General features: G+C 39.6%; 1 protein-coding gene across 1 annotated transcript; it reads right to left on the bottom strand.

Annotated features, from left to right (window-relative positions):
* Nucleotides 1–380: 380 nt before the first annotated feature.
* Nucleotides 381–15,078, bottom strand: il1rap (interleukin 1 receptor accessory protein). The gene is made up of 12 exons (XM_066709722.1): nt 14,986–15,078; nt 14,168–14,261; nt 12,827–12,918; nt 6,657–6,933; nt 6,258–6,447; nt 5,924–6,098; nt 5,360–5,428; nt 4,514–4,643; nt 3,775–3,920; nt 2,807–2,950; nt 2,388–2,531; nt 381–1,944 (listed from the first exon to the last, which is right to left on the bottom strand). Coding segments are annotated over exons 2-12 (1,773 nt in total). The 5' UTR covers nt 14,170–14,261; nt 14,986–15,078; the 3' UTR covers nt 381–1,540.
* Between the last annotated feature and the right edge of the window lie 11,448 nt (nt 15,079–26,526).

Genomic DNA, 26,526 nt, shown 5'->3' on the forward strand with positions numbered 1-26,526 from the left:
TCCTTAATTCTCCCATAAATCCAATAAAATTGATAAATCACTGCTTAATATTTCCAGAATACTTTTATGGGTTCATTTGAATCATGTGATTAAAACAATTCATACTTTAAACGTGGTAATGCAGAGTTTCTAAGATGGTAGTTAAAATGGAAGGAAATTGGATGGAAGAAGCAAGGTCGTCTATCCCTGAGCAGGGTCAATTACAATACTCTCAATTATAGTAAACACTGAAGCTTCGATATGCTCTAGAAATCTGTCCGCATTCGCCGTTCCTTAGGGTAGTACGATGCCTTGTTTCGCAAAGGCATTACACAACTGGGTTAATTATGAATAGTCTACAAAAACACAAGAGCAAGTGAAAGAAATGAAAACATACCAGAGAAAATTAAAAATCGTGTTTATTGTGCAAAAATCACATACATGAGAAGAGAACCAAACCACCAAACAAAACGGACACAGGGCGGATGAAATTAAAAGTGGTTTCGGATGTCATGCAACTGAAATGCTTAAAGTGTAACACGTGCCATTCCTGATGACTTGATTCAAGTCATTTAAAAAATTGTACCTCAGAAAAGATAACCATCAATAGCCACATCCAGACATGTATGGCTGAATTATAGAGAAGCTGGAGAAAACCTGGAAATCAATTTTATTTTCTTGTCTCACGGGAGCTGAAAGCTTCATCTAATTTCCACTGAAATTGATCTGTTTTAATAAAGTGAGATAGCTTTGAGATGAACAGTAATATGGACTTCAGGAATGTGCTGATTCAAGGGCCAGGACATCAATTTTGGTCCAGTGTAAAAATACAGTGTGTGTGTTTTATATTAAGATACTCCATCTCTCAATCTCTCTATATAATTTAGTATATAATAATAAAATACAAAAATATACTCAATTTGTAGTAATAAGACAGTTACTGCCCTGAATAGCTCATTACAAAAAGACAACATGAAGATAAATAATTCCATATTTTTGGGACAACATTTTAATATATATATAATATATATGATACACATCTTTACATCACAGCTTCATGGAAATGCATGTAAAATGGGAAAACACAAATAAAATAGGTTGGAATCCATTTTGCACACTAAAATGTTGCTATGATAATGATATAATGTTATGCACCTGAACCTGCAAATTCAACTGTCTTTCTGGTCTCAAAAATGTTTCTGACCCAAACTGTGGTGGAACATACAGTTTTATGTCCGTCAAGTAATAAAAACAAATCAGAGTATGCTATTTCACATCCTATTTAAAAAAGTAGCATAACTCATTTGGGCTATGTAAGGACATTCTAAAGAAACAAAAGTTTAAAATGTTAAAAACCCATTTGGAAGAAAAGGTTTGGAATTTCAATAACTGTAAGACTGTGGAAGTCATAATGTGCTGTATTGAATCAGTTAACTGAATCACGTCAGAGCAATGTTCAAGACTATCTAATACGCACAAATTAAAATACAGATCTGTCCTCTATATTCTGAATGTATTCTGTACAGCTGCTTTGTGTGCTAATGCTCTCTTGGCAGTCTTTCTAATGCGTGTTTCCACTTTTTCTGTTCCATAACGTTGGGGACGATTCCTTCAGCAGCCTCTGACTGCACCGTGAACAATCAGCCGAGTCTCTGATCTTCTTCGTGGGAAGCTGTACTTGCAGTTGTTTCCAGAACCTAGCGGACAGGTCTTTGGATTTCTCCCCGTTCCACCTGATGAGCGTCAGAGCCACGCGAGCTCGCTTCAGCTCTTTCACATAGTCAACCTTTTTCACGGGCTTATACTGCACTAGGATGACACGCAGGTTCCCGGCCAGCGCCATGTTATGGATCCCAGCTTTGAGCTCCAGCAGGGCCTGGGTCCCCTGCAGGACGTAATTTGGACTCAGCACAATGATCACACGCCGGCTTCTCCAAATGAAACTCAGTGTCTCATCCGTGATGGCTGAGGAACAAGGCAGTGCAGAGTTAACCTTCTACTTTTAAGTTTTAGGATGTCAGATGATACAGAAAAGCATGCTAGAAAAAGGAATCAAATTAAGCAAAGGAAATGATAATGAGGAAAAGCTGAAGGACGCAGTACATCAGGAATTTCACTTTGGTCAGTTGTAGATAAGTTAAGCCAGGCCTTTGGGTCAAATACTGCCCAACTCTTACTCTTTGTGTTCAATAAGATCTTGAGAGCTTGCTTTTTTTGTTGGATTTCACAGTGTGTGCTGAGAAGAGCATCTAGGACAAACCCAGAGATCCTGGTTTTCTGAGTAGGTCTCTTCTTAACACTAGGAGGATTTTCCTACTGGAAAACAAAGTCATTCCACACCAGCAAGGCTCAGAGATACAACGGGTGCATGTGGAAAAGCAGGCGAACAATGTCCACCGTGTACTTACTCCCCCCAGGCAGGCTGTCTCGGTCAAAGATGCACACTTTATAGCCCAAGTCGTTCTCGAGGACCTCGCGCAGGGTGAGGAGGACGAACTCTTCCTCTTCTGTGTTCCTCGCATAAGAAATGTAAATGTCATATTCCTTCCCATCTGACGACAAGAAAACAAGAGAACTGCTTCATACGTGTCTTGAGACCTTTTACAAAACAAACAAACCGTTCTAGATTGTGAAAACCTCAACACAACACCGACTATCTATTAAAGGCCATGAATATAATTGAGGAAGAAAACCACACCCCAGTACTCTTTTCCCCTCAGCTGAGCTCAAATTATCAGAGATCATTATTATCTTTAAAACGAGGTGTTAACTTTCATGTCTGAGGGTGGCAGTAATTCACAGTAAAGCTCAAAGAAGGAGACATTACCCGCCAGGGATTCGTCCGTGCCGAAGTGAGCGCGGTAGAGCAGCACCAACTCCAGCCAGTATACGTGATACACGACGATTAACACAATCATCAGGAATAAGATGAAACCAAGGCCGCATCCCAGCTCCACAGACGGCACATAGGCTGGAAGAGAACAAGCAGGGATTATTCCAGCACTGTTAGTATCACCATGAATTAGGCTCTTTAAATCACGAGTCATCACATGTTCTTCTATACACACCGTAGGGGTGAATTGCAAACACACTTCTCTTTGTTTGACGGTTTTGTATGTTTTAGTGAATTTCAGTACATTGTTAAACATGATTCGCATTTCCTAAGCATGTCATAGTTCACTTGGCAATTTATCTATAATTATTGAAATGTTAAAATAACTATAACAGCCTGCCCTTAACTGACTGTAAAGTCTACAGTGGGGTCTTGACTCAAGTCTTCAAAATCATGAAAGGCATTGACCACATCAAACCAGAGGAGCTTTTCCAGATCAGCAGGGACACACGCACCCGGGGACACAGATGGAAATTGGGCTTCAAGGCATTCAAGACAGAAAACAGGAGACACTTCTTCACACAGAGAGGCGTCACAATCTGAACAAACTCCCCAGCGATGTGGTTGAAGAGACAATTTGGGAACATTTAAAAATAGACTGGATAGGATCCTTGGATCAGTTAGTTATTAATGGACATCAAATGAGCAAGAAGGGGCGAATGGCCTCCTCTCGTTTGTTCTTATGTCTCTGTGACTGGTTGGCATGAGAATGAGGCTGAATGCTGTGTTCTCACTGGCTGGTCAGAGGTCAGGCTATGGCCAGAAATCAAATCTTTTGGTTTCGTAAGGATTCCTAGTTTTCACTTATCTTTGCTTACTGGACCGATTTTGAAGATGTTATTTCAGTGGAACGGCTTTGAATCAGGTGCTTTCAACCTAATCGTCTTTATGAAACCACTTGCCTTTTGGTTTCACAATGGCTTTGCTGCTCTTTTCGCCAAGTGCATTTCTGGCAAAACATGTGAAGTCTCCCTTCAGGTCGCCCGAATTAAACTTCTCAATGCGCAGGGTCTTTACTATAATGTTGTATTCCAAATTTTCAGTCGTGCTGGAAGAATACAAATGGTTTAATGTGACAAACAGGGCTGTATTAACCAAAGGATTACAAATAAACCTGCTAGACTAGTGGTGTCCAGCCCATGACTTTGAGAGCCTACATGTCTTCTGGTGTTTCATTTTATTCAAGCCCTTAATACATTAACTAACTACATTAATTGGTTACACTGTTACCATGTGTCCAAACTATTTAGTGGCTGAGAGACCTATAAAACCACTGATCTGGATGATTTGCATGTTATGACATCCCTCTGTTTCACAGTCTCTGACATGATTTGTTTTAAAACAAACATGACACCACACTTTTTTTGTTAAAAAAGTTCAAAAAGATGAGTCATTCTTTCTACATACTGTTCCTACCAGGAAGGAAGTAGTAGTTTGTGACATTTGCAGAAAATTCTGAAAAGGATGGGGTTACGGGGTTAGTCATGATACAGGGTTGACTCAGCTAGGATACAGTGTCTCTGTTAACACTGTATTACATATTTTCGGTGAGTAATCCCTCTTAAAGCCCATCAAAATCTCAGTGGTAAGATGTGGGTGCACTGAAAGGAACGTCAAAACACTTCAGGTCGAAGAGCAGACCTTGAAATAATTCGAAATCGGGTGTTTGTATATGGCTCCACTTTCTTCCCATTTAAAGACCACCAAACTTCAGAGTCAGAGTCTTCCATATAGTAAAACTGTACACGGCAGGTCAAGTCCAGATCCTCACCTGGAAATCAAATGAAATCAGAATCAGTACATGCCTCTGTCATGCCAACACACACACACACACATATACATTAAAACAATAACTGAAACCTAGCATAATTGATGTTCCTGTGAAACACAGTAAAGAAGACTCATCCATTGATTTTACTTGAGTAGCTGCACAATTTATTTTCTTTTAAATGTTCCTGACAAAGGGGGAAAAACAATATGTGTGGCTATGTGTGCGTATGTAGATGACACAGTGGGGAGGACAGAACTAATGTATCAAACATGACTGTAATTGCTTGTAATGAACTTAAGCCCATTTAGAAAATCAATGAAAAACAATTGCTGATCAAGAAGAGCTTATCTTTGCTGCAGATTGTCTGGAAGGCAGACCAGGCAGTTCAGAAACAAGACAAAACAGGCAGGACAGTTATATCTAATCATGTCCTGGTAGACAGACATTCACAAAAAAACTAAGGGAAATATACTTTTTGTTGTTGTACATTTAAATACACAGAGAAATCATTACTTCCTTGTTTGAATGGCACACTGTGGAACTCATATACGACTCAAAGGACGACATGAAACGTTTGATCAGAATCAGGAAAATGTTCTCTGAAACAAACTCACTTTCTGACCTAGTTTTGTAGAGAAAAAAACATGCTAGCAGAATGATTTTCACACTTCTTTTACATCACAACTTGCTCAAAACATAAAAAATATAATATATACCAAGCGTCACAATATTTTCCTCGTTCTCATTTGGGTTATGTATCATCGGCAATTCTTTATGATCTCGACCTGAAAAATAAAGACAATTGACTTAAAACTGACTTCCCGTCAGTTACACATGCAATGTGAATAGAACCATGATAGATTAGATTATCTTATTCATCAACTAAATACAATACCAATTTTACGGTCACCCTGCCATACATGAAGAGAAAAATTTACTGCATTATACTGCAAAAATAACTGGTCAGTAAATGTAAGAGATAAGTCATAAATCATGGTATATTTATACCAACATTTTAAACACCCTCTTAAGTAAATGAAATATTTTCCTGTAGTACATTTCCAGTCAATGCGATGCAGGTTTCACTTTATTTTGATGGCCTTGACATTGAAAACAGATGTTAGGACGCTATATTAGTCAGATCTGTAACAGCCACAGAATAAGCATTCAATTCTGTCATTTTTCAGCTGGAAAGAGCACAGAACTCAGAGTTTAAACTCAAATACAGTTTCAATATATAGATTTATTGTTAATGGAACAGCTCAACCCTGCTGTCTTACCCACGACCTTGACGGTTATGGTCCGAGTCAGAGTGGCCGGCTTCCCATTGACTGTGTAGTTCACCACACAGGTGTAGTTCCCAGCGTAAGCTTCTCTCATGATGTAAATGATAACTTTATTGCCCTTCACTTCCCGATCAGTAAACCCAGCCGGTCCGAAGTTATTGACACAGTTCTGCAAGAGACGATGACACAGCGATTGCAATTCGGTGGGACCGAGAGGGATGTTTATAACGAGCTCCCTAGATGAAAATGTCAATGCTTAAGACTTGAATCTGTATTGGACACACTAAATGCATAAAACGATTAGGTCAGTATAAGAAATGTGCCTTACGTAGTACCAATTGACAGTGTAACTGTGTGGTGTTGGCAGGAAGTCTTCGAAATCAGGACAGACAAGCTCCACGATTTTTTCAATAGGGGCGGTTTTCATGACGCTCTTGAAACGGGCATTGATGCATGTGCCAGGGTCTTTCTGAAGAACGATGAGAGGCACCATCACCTTAAAGCAGTAGGTTGAGTTTCTAAAAGGGGGAAGAGAAAGAAGACGGCACATACAAATATTTAAGAGGAGAAAAAGCTAATAAAAGAAAAACAGGAATATGATGAGCTCTACATCTGTAACCTTGTTGGCTCGACTCCAGGCCATTCGGTCTGCCAAGCACTGGCGACGGTGTCGACTATGAAAAAGGCGCTCTCTAAAATTAAAACGAATGTCTGGTCCAATTCATACCTCAGCATGCAGATATAATTCCCCGTGTCGTTTAATACAGCAGGCTGGAACCAGAGCCTCTCCTTCAATTTGCTGATCCTTTGGAGTCGGAAATCAATGGGCTTCTCCAGGTCTTGGCCGTCCCTTATCCAGTACCACACCAAGGTGAGCCCTGCCGCCTGGGCCGAGCTGTAGTTGTACCTCCCCTTCTCGGAGAACAGGGGGCATTTCAGTATCCCGGCTTCGCCGTCATAAACCTGCACCGTCTCCAAAAAGATGCCCCAGTCGTGGCAGTGATCTTCAGGGAGACAAGAAGAACAAGCGGAGACCGAGTACCATAAGCCACAGCAAATATTAACTTAAGTACCACTGCAGGGATTGTAAATATTATCTCTGTATGCATGTTCACTACCGGTCAAAAGTTTTAGAACACCCCCATTTTTCCAGTTTTTATTGAAATGTAAGCAGTTCAAGTCCAGTGAATAACCTGAAATGATACAAAGGTAAGCAGTAAACTGCCAGAGGTTAAACAAAAAAGTTTAGGTTACCAAAAACTGAAAAATAATGTACATTTCAGAGTTATATACTGTGTTACACCCTCTTAAGCATTATTTGGCAGTGTTATGCGCAGCTAATGTGCATAGAAGTTACACTGTATTCCTACAATGTGCACATCGTTTGAAAGCTTATTCTCTTGGCTATCAGCGCGTTTCATTCTCAAACACATCCGATTTACAGTTTCCGCGTCGCCGCCATCATACAGAGCCCGGGGGGTAAACGCACAGTCTGCTCCGAGGGGGGTCTCATTCAGATGGTCACAGATGACACGGTTTCGATCGGATTTCTTTACAAGTAGGCTTGTTTTGTTCAGAACAACCTAACGATTAATCCAGTATATATTATTTGATGTTCTATCAAACACAGAGAAGTTCAGACCCAATTATGTGAAATGATTGTGTATTAGTACACTGTAATCACAGTTTTCCATCTTGACATTGTGAGCTCTAGACGGTTGTGTGTTGCTTCTACCAAAATGCGGATGGTCTTGTTTTGATCAATAGACTGTCTGGTTCCAGAATATGTCATAATTGTCAATATTTTCTGAGATTTTGTATTCCTACTCAGACCAAGTATCCCCCCACCCCCCATTTCAGAATGCAGAGTGAGGGGCGTAAATGTGGGGGGGTATAAAAAACACAGTTCACAGCGTTGAAGTCAATATCATCGAATCACCGAACTGAGTAAGCACTACTAGAAGTGACAGTTATGTGAGTTAAGTGTGATGTTCTCCGTGTCTATTGGCTTTGGGGGTCAGCCTGAGGGAACTGAGGAGTTGAGCTCTGTTTTGTGGTATAGTGGTGGACAACTGGATTGCGCAGAACTCGACTTTGGTCTGTAAAGAACATCTTTACATTGTTATTGAGCGTCGCCATTTGGAGGGCAGGGGGTCACTGGGAAGAGCAGCTCTGATGAATGGTTTGCCGCAGATGCTACCATCGGGCAAAGCCGCTTTGTGTCAGATCCCATATGGGCTGATTTACGACCAGTCCTCCCGCGTATTTAATTGTTAGCAAACAAGGCAAATTGTTGCAGCCTCCACCGCTAATTACAAAAGGGAAAAAAAGAAAAACATGCTAAAAAATGAATACAGACCATGAAGCCAGTTCCCCACCGATCTATAATCTCCTAATGGATAAAAATGCAATAAAGAAGCTTTCACTCAGCATCTGACAAGCAAAGTGCGGCAGATTCACCGCCTTCATCCGCTGCCCTTCGGGATATTGTGGTGAGCATCGATACGGCAAAGGTCAAAAGCATCCCAGAACTAGGAACAGTGCCTTCTGGGAGACACAGTTATCAAGCCAGAACAGGCCAATTGTGTTACATTAGATACTGGTCAATTAAATAGTCTAAATAGTTTCTTGAGAGACATTAATTAAACAGTTTGAGACTTAGGCTAGGCTTAGGATAGGCTGTATATTACAATTTAATTTATATTAATATACAGAACTTCCTGTCTATTAATAATGCCGCATAACTGTGTGGTCTGGCAGCATATCGAAGGTTGTAAAGTGCTTTTATGGAAATGTAGTACTTAGGACAAAGGCTCTGGGCGGAAAAAGCAGACAAACTAAAGGAACGAATACAAATAAAGCCTGGCCTTGATTTGCGCTTCAAGACAAATCCACAAGAAACCTTTTTTCTGCTGAAAGGGACAGTTGCCTTCTGAAATAGGACGCAAACAAGAAGCTAATGGGATTTGTCCACTTTTCATTTGCAATTGAACTGAGCCTAAGGGCTTCAAGCTCTCTAATGTAAATACCTGTCTTAGCATCTCAATTAGTGTCCAATTATCTAATCAATTAAAACATGTAGTCTGTTTGCTTAAAGGATGCCTTTTAGAATATAAAATCAATATATATATATATATATATATATATATATATATATATATATATACACACACACACACACACAGAGAAGCTATAGCTCCCTGCAAACATTGCCTTAATAGACCCCTTCTGTCACTGTCAGAAATTCAACTAAGTGAATCTATTCATGCATGGCAGATTTATAATTTACATTTACAACCCACTAAAAAAAAAAAAAAAAAAAAAAAAAAAATACAAAAATACATATGGAGATATTGATGGATTCCCAGATCTAGCGCTCTTGAATTTAAATGAGCAAGTGCTTTCTGTTGGGTCAAGGCAGTCGTGGCTCAGGAAGCGACATTTATGAAATGATGAAATGTGGACATAATCCCAGTCCAACCGACCATCAGAAATATACCACAAGTTTTCTTCAGCTCTCAAACCCTTCTCTATAGTCAAACATTCCCTGTACATACAAAATCAAAACGCCAGTCTTCTTGTACTTCGTGCAGAAACAAATCAAAAGCCCTGCAATACCTTTGCTGCTGTTGTAAACACCACTGTCCTACCCAACGTAATGGCGCTCTCCCTATGCAACTCAAGTACCTTGTAAACAATCTGCAGAGCGGGCCAATGACTTCCGGTACGTTCTGTGAGATTATCTAGACTGATGTGCTGTTAGTAATCACACACCACGTCTCAAACTGGGAGCATGACTCAGTGGTTCAATGAGAAATGCTCCGAGTCGTGACCCCAACCCTACAGTGCAGAGGTCTCTAACAAGAATCTCTACTTTCCTTCCAAGTTTCAGCCCAGTCCCCAGTAACTTAATTGGTCTGATTAGCTGATTAACTGGATAAATGAAGAACTCCTATATAAGATGCACATTTTGTCATAGCCACAAACCATAGAAGATCATTGATAAGTGTTACACACGTCAAAATAAGTTATGGTGAGCGCCAAGTGGAAAACAGTGCAGCAGATCCCATGTCACAGAACACCTCCGGGATTAACTGCAGCAGTTAGACCACAGGGACCGAATTCTGCTACTGAACTAGAAAGTCTCGAAGGAATTGGACTTAATTCTTCTGGCCATCTTCTAAACAGTATGCAGCATCCATCAGGACAGAGCTTACAATGCATTCAACACTGTTACTGCCGACATGTTTTGTTTTTGGTTCCAATACTTATGGAATAATATAATATCAATGTGGGACCATTTAGATTTCATCCACACTCTAGAATATACGGTAATTCATGTTTATTTTTTTGTTCAATGACATAATGTTATTTAAAGAACCGATTCTAGGTTAATGTGTTCATAACTTATTTATTTTTGCGTGTATGCAGCTCAAACACCGTCAGCATATTTAATACATATATTTAGGAAAAGGCACAAACAGTTATGCACTTTTTTCAAATTAAGTCAAATCGACTGCTTTGGCACTTCTAACCAGACTTTTGCAGTTCATGACACTTTGAAACATGGAGAAGCAGACAAATATATCAACTAAATAATATCATTCACAGGGGAATATGTGCTGTCTGCTGTCTAGGTAAATCTTGAATTAACTAAACTGGACATAACCAGAACATATGTGCTATATATTAAACACATTTAGTTTTGAATGAAGGAAATAATGGCTTTATCTTCAAAATCAATATCCTGTAATGAAAGAAGTAGAGATACATCGGGTTTCACGGAAGTGACTAAGAAATCACAAGTAGAATCTGAAACTTAAAAACAGTCATACGCAGTAATTGACCTGAGGTCCAAAGAAATTACCTTTATAGCTTCACAGAAATTAAACCTTAATAGAGCAGAAGTTTAGTCCTGCCTTAATTCAATTACACTGAGACGTCCACCACAGGATATTCAACTTAGCTGGCAATCGAATGTGAATCATTACCCTCAACAAAAAGGGTTCATATCGAGGGGAGAGAACATAGGCTGATATTACTGTTACAAGGGTAAAAGGTTAAAGGTTACGATGCATTTGGTGGGCTAAGGGTTCAGGAAAGCATTAAACACCTTGAAGGACAGTAAAGTGGTGTGGAGGCTACACTTATTCCACCTATGCTTTAAAATTGAATTTTTCTGTTGCTCCGTTCTGCAGGAGTAGCAAGTTCTGGTAATTGTTCTGTCTGAGGCCTTGAGTCTATAAATTAGGTTTCCTATTTCAAGCTTATACATGCGTGCAGTTCTGCATAATATTACAAATGAATGCCAGCCAAGACCATCCATTTTCCGCCATGACATTTGAACAACTTTTTAACCCTTGAAAATCCAGACCAGTAACCAAACATTATTGGAAAGCATGCGGCTCTTCTTGTTTAGTAATACATTCACATTGATTTAATGTCTCAGATGTATGAAAACACTTATTTTGATTTGTCTCCTGGAGCTCTTCAAACTGTTCATACAAATGATGGCTCCCGTTATTTGCAATTTTTTTTTTTTCCTCACACTGTACTGGTTCACACATTCACAACGTTTGGAAAAAAAACAAACGGCTCAATATCCAAGGCCATTATTATAATCGCTTGATGAACATTAAATTAAGAGCCTGATTACATACAAATATGTTTGTGGAGCGAATCACTCGCAAAATCTATTACTGCACATAGATTTTGCCCTACCAAACTTTCGTGGTATCAAATCTAAAATAATTTGCGGTGTAAAACCACCTTCTCGCAGATAACGTTTCTCACAATAATGCCAAAGAAGTGGTCACATTGTAATAGTATTATAAAGCAAATGCCTGCGAGAAAACAACGGGAAAACGCTGTCAGAGCTCCTCCTGTTGTAAACAGCCTCATGAAACCATGTTTTCAAACAAAACACATTTGGCAGGTATTTCACGTGACAGAAAAGGTTGGCGGTGCAACTTTCAATTAAAAAACAGCCATAATGAATAACTCCTGCCAATCCCAGTTTCAAACAACAAAAGTCAGCAGAGCAAACCTGACCTGCAGTCCTGAGAGCTCCCAACCACAGCGGTGGAACAATGTCACACTGAGCATGTGCTGACTAATCCGGTGGCCAATTGATGTCATTTTCACACCCACTACTGCAAAATATTATCAATCATTTCCACCATAAAATGGAAACATCCCACATTGCAGCGATAGCAGTTTAGCTTTTGTCCCCGAGCACCAAGTATCAGAAAGGTGGTTTTTAGGATGCTTGGGTGTATCATGCTTTTTCAGGTTTATTTATAGTATTAAATTCTATGTTAAATGAAATCCATGACATGCATCAAAAACACAATGTTCTTCATCATCAAAAGACTTCACCTCCAATCACACTATTTACAGCAGCAATATGTCCCACACTAGGCTGCGATTTAGGGACGAGTGGTATAACAGTTTTATTTTCACCGCAGTTTAGAAAAAATCTAAACTTGGACCCACCAAAAATGATAAAACCTGCAGTCAGTCTTTCACTTCTGTCAGATTCTTCTACTCGTAAATAGAACTGCTATGAAGCACAGTTTGCTATTACTGAGTGGGTCACATTTTCATTTATTGTGGCCCCTAGTCTCGTCAAACACAATCCGTTTGGTGTAAATAAAGCAACAGGGTCAGAAGCACCTTTGTTTGTTCGTCTCATGCCGTACGAACACATTTATCCTCCTTCAGCACTCTTGGCTCGGGGAGAGACTGACTCACAGTCTGCAGCTTCAAATGGCTGCAATCTGTTCTGGGGACTTGAAAAATGGTGTCGAGGGGGAGTAAATCTACACTTCAGAAATGGATAAGCCTTTCCTTAAAAAGCGATCAATCACTTTCCAATCTATCAGAACAGTCACTGACCTGATGGATGTCGCTGGCCTGGCTCTGAAGTACCGCTCGGGATGGCTTCAGGCACGGCAAACAGTAAAGGCAACATGAACCAAAACAGCCCCCTGTGGATACAAACCGTGAATAAACACCGTAAGTGCCCCAGACATTCTTCACTGGGATTCAGAGAACATAGTGTTACAGACGTCGGGGTAAATCTGGTACATTGTTACCTCCTCATTTTGAAATATCCAATCTGAGTAGCAGGACAGACTTGTGCAAAATGAATAGCTGCTGTGAGGACAGTGTAAATCATGCCCGCCCATGTTTGCAACTTCAGAACAGTACCATGTGTATGATGTCACCTATATTTTGTGTCCCTTTATGTCAGCTTATGATACTGTCAGATGTGTCAGTTTGCCAGAAGCTTGGACCATAGATCGGCCAGCAGCTTTTATCAAGGATGGATTGGAAACAGTACTCTGCAGCAATGCTCGGAAAAATGCTCTTTTCTACACATGCATACTTAGTAACCACCACAGCATCAACCAAAATGCATACAGTGCAGATAGTTAAAAAATGTAGTATATATATATATATATATATATTAATCTGGAGTTTCAAAGTTTTCTATTGCCACCTATGACAGATGCACAATTAAGTATCTGAAAACCTCAGTCTAATAAATCCTCGTGCTGCACACTGTGTAATAGTGATATGATTCATATGAAATACGGTTATATCAAGCTTTCTTCATGACTCCCAACCGAGATGCTGACCATTATTGACAAAAAAGAATGAAAACTGTATCTAGTTCAGTAATTACTGCTGCTATTAAAAATATTGACTTATGTTTTTATTTTAATAATCAGTAACATCAGCTAACAGCCTATAGACTGTATTGCAGTCAGAGAGTTAGTTCCAATGATCTTCTCAACCATATTTATTAAGAACGGTTGACTTGTTCAAGATTGAGCACTGTTTGCACAAATACTAAGCCAATTATCCTTCCCATTCGATACAGTTTTCTTTTCCAATTGATGCTGCCAAGTACTATGACAGCATCTACAGAAAATCAGGTATGGGACACAGATACAAAATAAAAAAGGTTGTCTAGATCATATGACAGTTTTATGAAACAGACAACAGTCTTTAAGAAAAAATAAAATGCCAAGTATCTTATTTAAAAGTCCACATCTCTTTATTTTCCTTTTTTGCAGAACAAACTGTAAACTCTAAAACTTAAACGTAACTGGAATTATACACTGACAAATTTCACAGAACTATTTGCAATTTAAGAAGCAAAACAATGATTGAATGGGACTGGTTCATGGCATACAGAATGAAAGAAAGTCAGAAAGAAAGACTACTTACATTTCCTCGGCTGAGATGAGATGCCCTCTCCTCCTGGCTCTCAGCGTCGGTGCTGCCGGGCTATTCAATCCAGGAGCATCCAGGTGGTGACAAGCTGCTCAGGAAATGAGAAAAACAAATGATGTAGGAGAAACTGGTCAAATACCCATGCCAGGAGAGGGGGATGCAGAGAGAAACAGCAGTAAATTACCACACCATGTCCCCCCAGAGCTGCCTGGACCAGCAGCAGCATCCAATCCAACTGAGAGACAGTCCATCCCCCCCAGAGCATCTCATGTGCACGACTCATGCAATGACTGATCATCCTGTTCTCTGCATAAACATTTACAGGAAGAGCCACTTACATATGCCTAGAAATATGAAGTTACATTTCTCGGAAGGCTAGACATTTGCGTACTTTATTAGTACACCTATTAAATCCATTTCGGGGAGAGAAGAGCCAAATCTGAAAATGACTAATGACACGTTGCTCTATTACTACTACTACTGTAGTGAGTTTCTAGCATGCATGTGCAGCACTTTTACACGCCATTTTTAATGCATATACCTGTACCTAGACGACTGCTAGTATTATGACGTGTGCTGTATGAAGAAGAAGACGTATTGCTGTATGTGTTGGGGATCCCTGGTTTAAAAGCAGAAAGGAAAGTGTGTGTCTGTCCTCTGATTGACCTGTCCTGCATCAGGTCTGTAAACTTGAAATGCTGGGATCGCAGATGTCGATTATCTGTGTCTGAAACCAGGACTAGTCTCCCTAGCATCTCACACCCAGCACGGCTCTTCACTTCTAACTCATAATCATAATTCATCATACGTACCTGCATCGTCGCTTTGCTTTGATCACACTTTATTTTTGGTAACTTTCTTTTCCGATTCAAGCGTTATCGGAAGTACACAAAGTGTGGCGCAAGAAGTTGGGAAATTGCGCATTAACTCCGCCCACACAGTGACCGAATAGAGATCGCGTTCGTGCTGCGCAGATTCCCGCACATCTGCGCAGATCTGCAGAATCCCAGCGCTCCCATTGGTGGAGCCGCGCAGACCGGCGCAGGGCAGGACGAAACTAAGCTACACCAACGTGACCCACACACACACACACGCAATAACGCTACTTACATTTGAATTTGTGCAGATAAATGTGCAGGCAGTGATGGCAGCTGTTTCAATGCTTCCTTCCGAGCATACTCACTGAAAATGTGCAGCTGTTTAAAGCTGTGCAAAGACATCCTTCACATCGAGAGCTGCTGTACTATACTATACTATACTATACTATACTATACTATACAAAACTATACTTCCAGTGACATCTAGTGGCAGACTTCAAAATGTGTCTCATTCTGCCCTAGTTATATGCCAGATGTGTAGAGCTGCAGTGTGCTCTTGTAATCCCCCTGGAGCTAGTTCATTAAAATCATAAATGCTTTACTCCAGCCAGATCAATTGCTCTTTCATGTTCTCGTTGCTGGTGGTATTTGTCTCCTGTTCTGGTGTGGTGCTCTTCTGTTTCCACCTACATGTGTGCAATCAGAAACTACCTACAGAAAGATTATGTAAAAACAAAAGGAAGAAAACAAACCAACACAAACAAAAGTGTTGTGAGCAATTGTGAGCAAATGGACACAATCCAAGCAGCCAAACCCACACATACATATATAAATACATACATGCATGATTTCTCAAACGTTAAGGTACTTTTAACATGGTTTTATGATGGTTGTACCATAGTTTTACCATGGGTTCCTTTGGTTTTATGGTTTCAGATGCCTTTATTTTGATTTATTAATCTCTGCTTTGAATACATGCCTTAGAAATATGTAGGAAACCAATGTAAAACGATGACAAAATCACAGTAACACTATGGTAAAAGTGCACACATCCAGGGTAAACTTGCATAGAGGGGAACCTGGAAAGAAAGTGTCATTGTACACTATTGATGGTCTTCTTTTTTCTTTAAAACTGAGTACCCACCTCCCTGCATGACAGATGGATCATCTTCTGCAGCCCCAGGACACGTTCCAGCGAAGCGGGGAGCTCGACATGACTGACAGGAGTGAGGGTGGAGGGAGGACAGGTTGTCAAGCACAGGCGGAGGTGATGTGTCCCCAATCCATCTTATAGGCTGCAAGAGTCAAGGGGTTCAGGAGGCGAAGCTCTTCCCAGCATGCTGCGGTGCTTCAGAGCTATCAGTGGCACTTCAGTGGGACTAGAAGTTCTGCTCATTACCTTTTAACACAACGGGGAAAGGGGGAGCGAGGAATCGGAGACTGTACTCAACAGGCATGACTGATGTGAGAGACTGCTTGCTGTAATGCAGTAAGCAAGTCCATTAATCACATTAATTCAGCATCTGCTTGGAAACAGATTCACTGTCATCCATGATGGATATGTTTAGACAAATTAAGTAAAGCAGCTATTTCCTTCCCAGGCGATGGGAAGAATTAGTAGCAGTAGATCCACATCCTCAGTTCTCCAGACAATTCTTCAACAATCCCTGATTCAAAATGGCCAGATACTGCAATAATATTATTATGATGCCACCTTGTGGTGAGATACCTGTGCCACACACTTTGCAGTACAGTGCAGACACGTGTTCGTGTGTACTTGGCCTGGTCTGTCATGCCAATGCAATTGTTAACCCTGGTGTGATAAACTGGAAATATTTTTACTTAAACTTTAATTTGTTTTCAGTAGTGGTTATTTTGTGTTTAAAAATGTATGTTCTTATCAGACGTGTTTTTTAATTTTATTTATAAAATCTCAAACAATTTAGAAATCAATCAAAATATATCATCTGAATGGTTAACTGCTTTCATGAAATTCTGAGGTATAAAAATAGGGCACTGGGATTTGGCTTTTGTGTGTACCGGGTGTACCTTGCCCAGTGCCCTGTGTCTGCCGGGTTAGTGTCTGGCTCACCATGACCCTGTATTGGATGAAACAGTAGTTGAAAATTGAATGCTTGATTATTATTATTATTATTATTATTATTATTATTATTATTATTATTATTATTATAAATCACATATGAAAAACTAGCCAATCACAGAGCAGCATTTCTCAAAGTTCCTAAACCTCTTATCTTGTGTTTAAATGTCATCCCGTGCAGAGAACTATCAGTATTCAAAAATAATAAAGCAAATTATAACCGTAAAATAGAAAATCCTGTTATTACCTTTGACTTTTTTAATGTGGATGATCTGGACAGTAGCTTTTCGCACAGTTTGTGCAGCCATGTCATCCTAAACTACGCAGCATGACATCTCTAATACAATAAGAGACACTCTTCAAACAACCTATTAACTTATATTATTACTAGAAGTGGTAGTAGTAGTAGTAGTAGTAGTAGTAGTAGTAGTAGTAGTAGTAGTAGTAGTAGTAGCAGTAGTAGCAGGAATAATTTACATTAAACTGCTTGACTGATTTTGAATGACAGCTCTCCTGACTGGTTGAAATGATAAATGTTTCTGTTTGGAGATCAAATCCAGGTTGTGTCTCCAGTGGATAGTGAATAAGAGCTTCCAAGGTCTGCTCTGACTGTTAGTGGGTTAGGGCTGGCTGGGAGATCACGGGATGCCTAGGGCTGGTCAGGTACCTTTGAAGTTAACTGTTATCTCAGAGGTCTGTGTTCATCCTCAGCCTCAGCACCAAAGCACAGCGATTTGTGTCACAGGCTCACTGTGCGCAACAGAAGCTGAGGCCTTTTATACACTGAAAGCGATGAATTTCTTGAATCATTAATGCGATTGACTCACATCTCCCCCTTGCCTACCCCAGTGCAACACAGCAGAAGAGATGTAGTCCTGTCTTGAATAAAATGTGTACTTGCATGTCTGAGAGCAGGGAGAGTGAAGGATGGGGAGGGCAACTGTGTGACAGAGAACTTTTGTGTGTGTGTGTGTTTTTGTCACGTGGCAGTCATCTTAATGCTGTACTACCTTAACACTTATTTGCGTTAAAAGAAAAGTGCCTTGAGAAAACAAATGCGAGTTAAGTGCAGCTTTAATTAATTTATTTATTGAAATTATTTTTAAAGGCATTTAAGCTTGGGGTTTATGAAGTATTAATTCAACATAGAGCAAATGCTTGTGAAATACAGTATGTATTAGATATCGGCAGAGTTCAAGTATTCTTTATATGCTTCTTCACTCACTCATTTTTGGTGCCTGTTTCTATTCTGAGACACAAAGCACAGTGAACATCATTGTGCAGTTCCCTGGGACTGTGAGAAATTGACATCATGTCTATGAGGCACTTTATATTACTATGTGAAGCAGCAGTCCAACATTTACAAACCCCTGTCCTGTTTGACAACCTGTCACTAATTGTGTGCTATGAAACTTAATCAGAAACATAGGCTACACACCTTTGTTCATTGTCTACAAGTATCCCTATGTACAGTTAGTAGTGTATTGTACCATGGTAAAATCACAATAAAATGTAGTGTACAATAAATGTAAAACAATTATTTGTAATTATTTATGATGGCTGATTCTGTTCTAGATTCATACATCTGTATGGGTGAATTTCCAGAAATGAAAAGTATAGTATTTTGGCACTGCGAAATGTTAGAACTGGGCTCTCATCCATCAGAAAATCACAATTAGTACATCTCACGAATCTTGTGAAATTGGGAAAAAGGCCTCGACTCACCTGGAGGCTGGACATTAGACATCTCTGCCAGGCACCAGCAGCTGAGGACCGCCTCTCCCTGCCTGCCTTTGAAAGTTTCTGTCAGCTGGAACAAACTCTCCTCTCGGGGTTGCGTTTCTCCGAGCAGACACCCACACACTTATGAATATTTCACCGCTGGCACCACTGCAGATTAAACCCCTTCCATCCCGAGGAGGAAGTTACATGCCATGTGAAATCAAGTCAACTGAAACGCTTGTTTTTCTTGCAGTGACTCCAATAAAACCCCAGTAGGCCTAAATACACCAAAAAAATCCTGCTCATTTGTATATTCCTCTGCATAATTAGGAGCTTCTATTTTGTTCCATTTCGTTTTCCTCTTCGTCTTTCCTGCTATACAGTATATAACTATACAGTATTCGATTCTTTTGGTTGCATTTTATTTAAAAGTCAACAGAATAATCTGCCCACTTCCCCAACTACATGGAAAGCTTCTCTGTAGAGTTCTTTTACATTTAAATCATAATTTGAAATCAATAGACAGGACAGACAAAAAACAAGCTATAATACAGTAGAAGGCTCTGAGATTATTTGTAAATTCTGGTTACAGTGCATAATTCATGATCTTGCGATTTAATGAAGGGATTATTAACTCGGAAGGATAGCATCTCGTCAACCGAAGCACTTTCCATTTCACTTCCTAATGATTTTCAGTTTTGTGTGGTATCTAATGTCAGGATTTTGAAAGGAGACGTACAGTACGTTTAAAACATGTATTCTAATTTCCTTTTTCTGGGTCACAAGTCCTAAACTATTTCTACTTCATCTTTCTTTCTGATACACATAAATACAAGTACGCAGAAAGGGACGGAAAAAAAGAGAGAAAGGGAGAAAATTGTTTTTTGATCTTGTCAAATAATTAGTTCCAGGATCCAGGCAACTGCGACACTCTCAAAGTGACACAAAATGGTATCTGAAACACACTGGAGGAGAATGACAGAAATGATTGCATAACTCTTGCACAGGATAGATATATTATTTAGCTTCCTTGAGGATTTGTCTTTTAATGCGTTCCTTTTAAAGTCACACTCCATTGTGTTTTACTGAGGTCTCTCAAATCCTGATCTTTCCATTCGAGGGTCTCAATTTAACCATGACTGACGGTGCAATAATTGGCCTGTCATTACAGCCAAGGGAGTACAACCTGGCATCCCCTACTCAACCCAGCACACTTTAAGTGCCTAGTTCCTTCATCTAGTCAAATTGCATCACTGGTTCCTTGAAAGCAATCCTACACTTCTGTGTAAAGAGCTTTATAACTATTTTGTTTTGCTGTTAGAAACCAGCTGGATGGAAGACAAACCACTTAGAGAGAAGCTTTAGTTGTAGGGGTGGAAAATGTCTTTATAAACTCTCAGCACAAGGCTGGATATTGTCTCTCTCCCCCTGTGTAGGTAGAATTGCTGTCACCACTAGTGAAACCTATGTAGTACGGTCCAATGTCTTTCTTTCTTGCTATCCAGCAGATGGAGCAAAATGCATTTCAAAGCAAAACACAAACTGGCTCTGAAAGATTACAAATGGGATCATGTGGCTTTTTGTATCCTTACAGTGTATGCTTACATATGCAATATGTCTTGCAATATGTTGGAAAACGGTGCCATACATTTTCAAATACATAGAAAGATAGATATAAATGCAGAGATGTAATACATTATCTAAAATACTTCTTTAAATGAACAACATAAGATTTAATTGACACAATTTTTTTTTACACATTCAGCAAAACAAGGGCATTTTTCATACGGAATTATGCAAAATGTGAAGATCGGATTTATAATTTGGAAGCGAACGTGATAGTTGAATAACTTTTGAATAACACAGATAGCACAGCAGTGAATTCATAGAGCTTTGGAGAAGATACTGATGATGACATACACCAGCCTTTCATTCCAGTTGGACCTCTCCTTTCATCTGGTTATTAATGAATTAGACACATATAATATAATTTGAAAGTGTATTTTTTTGTGTGTGTTTGTTTGCATTTTTGTTGATACAATTGGTGACTCATCCTATTCTTTTGATTCAAGGTGCACTACTTATGCAGTCTGTAGAGAAATACTTAATTCATCCAGTTAATCAGCTAATTAGACCAATTAAGTAACTGGAGTCTGGCCTGGAACAAAAGCCAGAAGACACTGCAGCCCTCCAGGAAGAGAGCTAGGGACCCTGATGTATACAAAGAGACAAATACACAGCCAGAGAGACAGTCCTAAAGAATAGTGTCAATTGCCTTTGAAATACCGTGACTCAGCATAATATTAATGAGATGATGACGGGTCCTTGTGGACCAGTGCTGTGAACCAGCATGGGGTATAAACTAGGAAGCCAGTTATGGTTTTGGATTGGAAAGCCTTTAGCATCTACACAGAGGTTTGTGACATTTTCTTTCTTACAAGCTGGACAAAGTCACTAGGGCTGTGAAAATCTTGTAATCATTGTGACTATGACAGAAATAAGCTGCAGTTGTAGGCTTGCTATAAAATGACATTATTTGTACAATATTGAGGTGTAACTGTTGAGACATAAAGTACATTTTAAAACATATACATACTCGAAAGATGAGTATGACAGATCTACAAATGTATAGCTGTAACTTACTTGGATTCAGCCACATTTGGTGATGCCCACATATTTTCACCATAAGGTCAAAGAGAGACTAACTAAGAATGATTTTCTGTGTGTTCGGTGTGTTTCTGTTTAATGCACTCTTCGCCGTTGTGTTATTTGCTGTGTGTTTGGTGTCAATCATTCTCTGATGTGGAAAAAAGGGTTTACGTGATCTGAGTCGGAATAAAAAATCTCAGAAAATATTGACAACTTTGACATAGTCTGGAACCAGACAGTCTACTGATCAAAAATAAGACCATCTGTGTTTTGGTAAAGCAACACACGCCAGTACAGAGCTCAAAAAGTCTATTTACAGTGTATTAATACAAACAAATGTTATAGAATTGGATCTGAACAGCTCTGTGTTTGATAGAACATCAAATATTATATATATGATTAATAGTTAGGGTGTTCTGAACAAAACAAGCCTATTTGCAAAGAAATCCTCAAAGTTGAGGGATCTGTGAGCATCTGAGTGAGTCCCGCTACATCTGCCTGCGCCATTTCCCCCAGGGGACAACAGAGTGACACAAACACCCTGTCTGTGGTGTCTGTGAGATTGACACGTGTGTGTAGCCAATAAGCTCAGCTTTCAAATGCTACGCAGATTCAGAGGTTAGCCAATAGCATCTCTGTACAAGGATTGCATAATCAAGCCGTACAGTGTCTTTGTGCGCTGGTACAGTCACAGACTGTACAGCATAAAGCTGCAACATGATCACAGAGTCTGATTTTTAGAAAGACTAGATCCTGTGGTGGATTTGTAAGTGTATTATTATGTGGTTAGTTACAGTTTTGTTTGGGCGCTTGGGTATGTGTTTGGACATCACCTAGACACCTCTCACAAACGGCCTCGTACAGTGGGTTCTGTTTGTCCCATTAACACACAAACTGATCCAGTTGTTGTCGAGACTCCACGGAAGGGATAAGTGGAGATTCAGTGAGCTATACATAAAGGCGCCTTCTTTAGGTGATGTGAAACATTACTTGCATATTAATTAATTGCATATTGAAACAGTGTGCACAAAAAACTCCTTTTTTAATTATCTTGTGCTATGTGTATTGTGTTACTCCAAGCTATATTCTGAGCATATACAAAGTGATTTTAAAGTGAGTTATGGGCTTTGGAAATTGGGCCATTCCTTTCAGGAGGAAATTCCCATTTTTTAATGTCAGCTGAAGATTTTAACCTATCTTTTGCAGAAACTAAACTTCACAAATTTAACTGATGTAAAGAGTTAAAACCCTCAATTGGCAGCAGAATGATTTACAGACAAATGCTAATATGATTTCCACTTTTAAAGGAAGGTGGCATTTTTAACACAATGAGATAAATGAAATGTTTTTATTTATTTATTTGTATTTCCTGAAAGCAAACATCTTTGTAACAGACTCTGGGGTCTTACAGTACATTTCATTTTGCTGTCAACTCTGATTCTTGTGACACAAAAGTTAACGTTTAGGAAATATGACTGACACTTGGGATAAAGCTTTCTTGCTTTAACCCATTGAATGGTAAATTCATAATATACTGTATACATCTGGTTAGACAAGCTCCAGAGCAGAGGCCTTTTGGCTCCTCTGGGTGTCCAGTTTTTTAAAACCCTTTGATCTGTCTGTTTTATTCTTTTTAAATGTTTCATTGTGTTTTGTTTTTTGTTTTGGATGAAGATAAAACCTAAAAGTTTTCATTTTCAGATTAGTTGTGGGTGGTGGAGGGTAAGAAGCATTGACTCCTAAATGAAAAGAAACAAACATAATTATATATATATATATATATATATATATATATATATATATATATATATATACTGACCTAAAGGATTATTAGGAACACCTGTTCAATTTCTCATTAATGCAATTATCTAACCAACCAATCACATGGCAGTTGCTTCAATGCATTTAGGGGTGTGGTCCTGGTCAAGACAATCTCCTGAACTCCAAACTGAATGTCTGAATGGGAAAGAAAGGTGATTTAAGCAATTTTGAGCGTGGCATGGTTGTTGGTGCCAGACGGGCCAGTCTGAGTATTTCACAATCTGCTCAGTTACTGGGATTTTCACGCACAACCATTTCTAGGGTTTACAAAGAATGGTGTGAAAAGGGAAAAACATCCAGTATGCGGCAGTCCTGTGGGCGTAAATGCCTTGTTGATGCTAGAGGTCAGAGGAGAATGGGCCGACTGATTCAAGCTGATAGAAGAGCAACTTTGACTGAAATAACCACTCGCTACAACCGAGGTATGCAGCAAAGCATTTGTGAAGCCACAACACATACAACCTTGAGGCGGATGGGCTACAACAGCAGAAGACCCCACCGGGTACCACTCATCTCCACTACAAATAGGAAAAAGAGGCTACAATTTGCACAAGCTCACCAAAATTGGACAGTTGAAGACTGGAAAAATGTTGCCTGGTCTGATGAGTCTCGATTTCTGTTGAGACATTCAGATGGTAGAGTCAGAATTTGACGTAAACAGAATGAGAACATGGATCCATCATGCCTTGTTACAACTGTGCAGGCTGCTGGTGGTGGTGTAATGGTGTGGGGGATGTTTTCTTGGCACACTTTAGGCCCCTTAGTGCCAATTGGGCATCGTTTAAATGCCACGGCCTACCTGAGCATTGTTTCTGACCATGTCCATCCCTTTATGACCACCATGTACCCATTCTGATGGCTACTTCCAGCAGGATAATGCACCATGTCACAAAGGTCGAATCATTTCAAATTGGTTTCTTGAACATGACAATGAGTTCACTGTACTAAACTGGCCCCCACAGTCACCAGATCTCAACCCAATAGAGCATCTTTGGGATGTGGTGGAACGGGAGCTTCGTGCCCTGGATGTGCATCCCACAAATCTCCATCAACTGCAAGATGCTATCCTATCAATATGGGCCAACATTTCTAAAGAATGCTTTCAGCACCTTGTTGAATCAATGCCACATAGAATTAAGGCAGTTCTGAAGGCGAAAGGGGGTCAAACACAGTATTAGTATGGTGTTCCTAATAATCCTTTAGGTGAGTGTATATTGCCTAAATCAGAAGAGAAAGCAACACCTCAGTTGCTGTGTGAATCCCTGATGGATTTCTAATCTGTGTCATTTCTTGCAGTCTTGTTCCATTTTTTTACTTTATTTTTTTATTCAGGTCACTTTCACTGTGAAATGCCAGTGGGCCATAGGAATTCAGTAATGTGCTGAACTCAGCATGAAATTATGTAAAAGAGCTACACATGTTAGTGAATATCAAAAGCTGTCAACACTGCTGTGTCAACTGGTTTTAAGGATATAACTTCCCGTAACTAAACTTTAACTTGGGCTATAATGAAGTAATTTGTTTTTGCCCCATATGTTAATGTGCATTAAAAAGAATAAAGAACTCCAGGATAAAACCTTATTGTTTTTGTGTCATTGAATGCAAAGGAATAAAATCCCAGATTATAATTGTTCTGATCTCCCTTCAATTAGATGTTTACATTACATTAGAAATGATGTGGTTTCTCATGCACATGACCTTGAAACCGTATTGTGTAAAATTGTACTGGACCTTAAACGTTTTGCCATTGATTACTTTCTCTAGACCACAAAGCCATTAACATTAAATTACCTGATATTTCTTAAATGAAAGATTACTGTTGTATACCACAGTGTAGTTAAGCACATTGCTATTGTGGTAAAGGATAGATGAATATATATATTTCCAACAGTACTTAAAGAAATGAGGGAAAATATTTATAGGCCGCTAACTCGATTATTCCAAATGACACTTAGAACAGGGGATGTACCAACTGACTAGAAGACAGCAAATGTCACACCAATCCACAAGAAAGGGGACAAAACTGAGCCAGGAAATTACAGACCAATCAGTCACACCTGCATCACCTGTAAAATGTTGGAAAAAATTATTAGACAGGAAATAGAGGAGCATCTCAATGAAAACCATATTCTTGGAGATAGTCAACATGGGTTTAGACGAGGCAGATCATGTCTTACTAATTTATTAAACATTTTTGAACATGCAAGTGCAGCTGTAGATCACATGAAAGCATATGATATGATATACTTAGATTTCCAAAAAGCTTTTGATAAGGTTCCACACCAAAGACTGATCCTCAAATTGGAAGCTGTAGGCATTCAGGGTAATGTAAGTAGATGGATTATGAACTGGTTGATGTCTAGGAAACAGAGGGTGTCGATTAGAGGAGTCGCTTCTAACTGGAGTGAGCTTGTTAGTGGAGTTCCACAGGGATCAGTACTAGGGCCTTTGCTGTTTCTAATCTATATTAATGATCTGGACTCTGGGATAGTTAGCAAACTTGTCAAATTTGCAGATGATACTAAATTAGGTGGCTCATCAGATACAATCTTGGCAGCACAGACTATTCAGAGGGACTTAGATAATATTCAGTTGTGGGCCGACACCTGGCAGATGAAATTCAATGTGGACAAGTGCAAGGTAATACATGCAGGTAACAAAAATGTCCACTATAATTACACTATGGGAGGAATAGATCTAGATGAAGTAACACATGAGAAAGACCTAGGAGTCTATGTGGACTCCTCACTTTCTCCATCCAAACAATGTGGGGAAGCAATAAAAAAGGCAAACAGAATGTTAGAGTATATTGTCAAAAGTGTAGAATTTAAAACAAGGGCAGTGATGTTCAGACTGTACAATGCACTAGTTAGAGCTCATCTGGATACTGTGGACAGTTCTGGGCTCCACACTTCAAGAAAGATATCGCTGCTCTAGAGGCAGTTCAGAGGAGAGCAACCAGACTTATTCCAGGTCTGAAGGGAATGTCCTACTGAGAGACTGAGGAACTGAACCTTTTCACCCTGGAACAGAGGAGACTACGTGGAGACTTGATCCAAGTCTTCAAAATCATGAAAGGCATCGACCACATCAAATCAGAGGAGCTTTTCCAGATCAGCAGGGACACATGCACCTCGGGACACAAATGGAAATTGGGCTTCAAGGCATTCAAGACAGAAAACAGGAGACACTTCTTCACACAGAGAGGCGTCACAATCTGAACAAACTCCCCAGCGATGTGG

The sequence above is a fragment of the Amia ocellicauda genome, chromosome 7 (assembly GCF_036373705.1).
Source record: "Amia ocellicauda isolate fAmiCal2 chromosome 7, fAmiCal2.hap1, whole genome shotgun sequence".
NCBI lineage: Eukaryota > Metazoa > Chordata > Actinopteri > Amiiformes > Amiidae > Amia > Amia ocellicauda.

What these genes read in the sequence shown, in the direction of transcription:
- il1rap (XM_066709722.1), bottom strand. An exon ending in CGATTTCGAATTATTTCAAG is followed by an intron (nt 3,921 to 4,513) that starts GTCTGCTCTTCG and finishes GTATTCTTCCAG; the next exon opens with CACGACTGAAAATTTGGAAT. An exon ending in CACGGACGAATCCCTGGCGG is followed by an intron (nt 2,532 to 2,806) that starts GTAATGTCTCCT and finishes TCTTGTCGTCAG; the next exon opens with ATGGGAAGGAATATGACATT.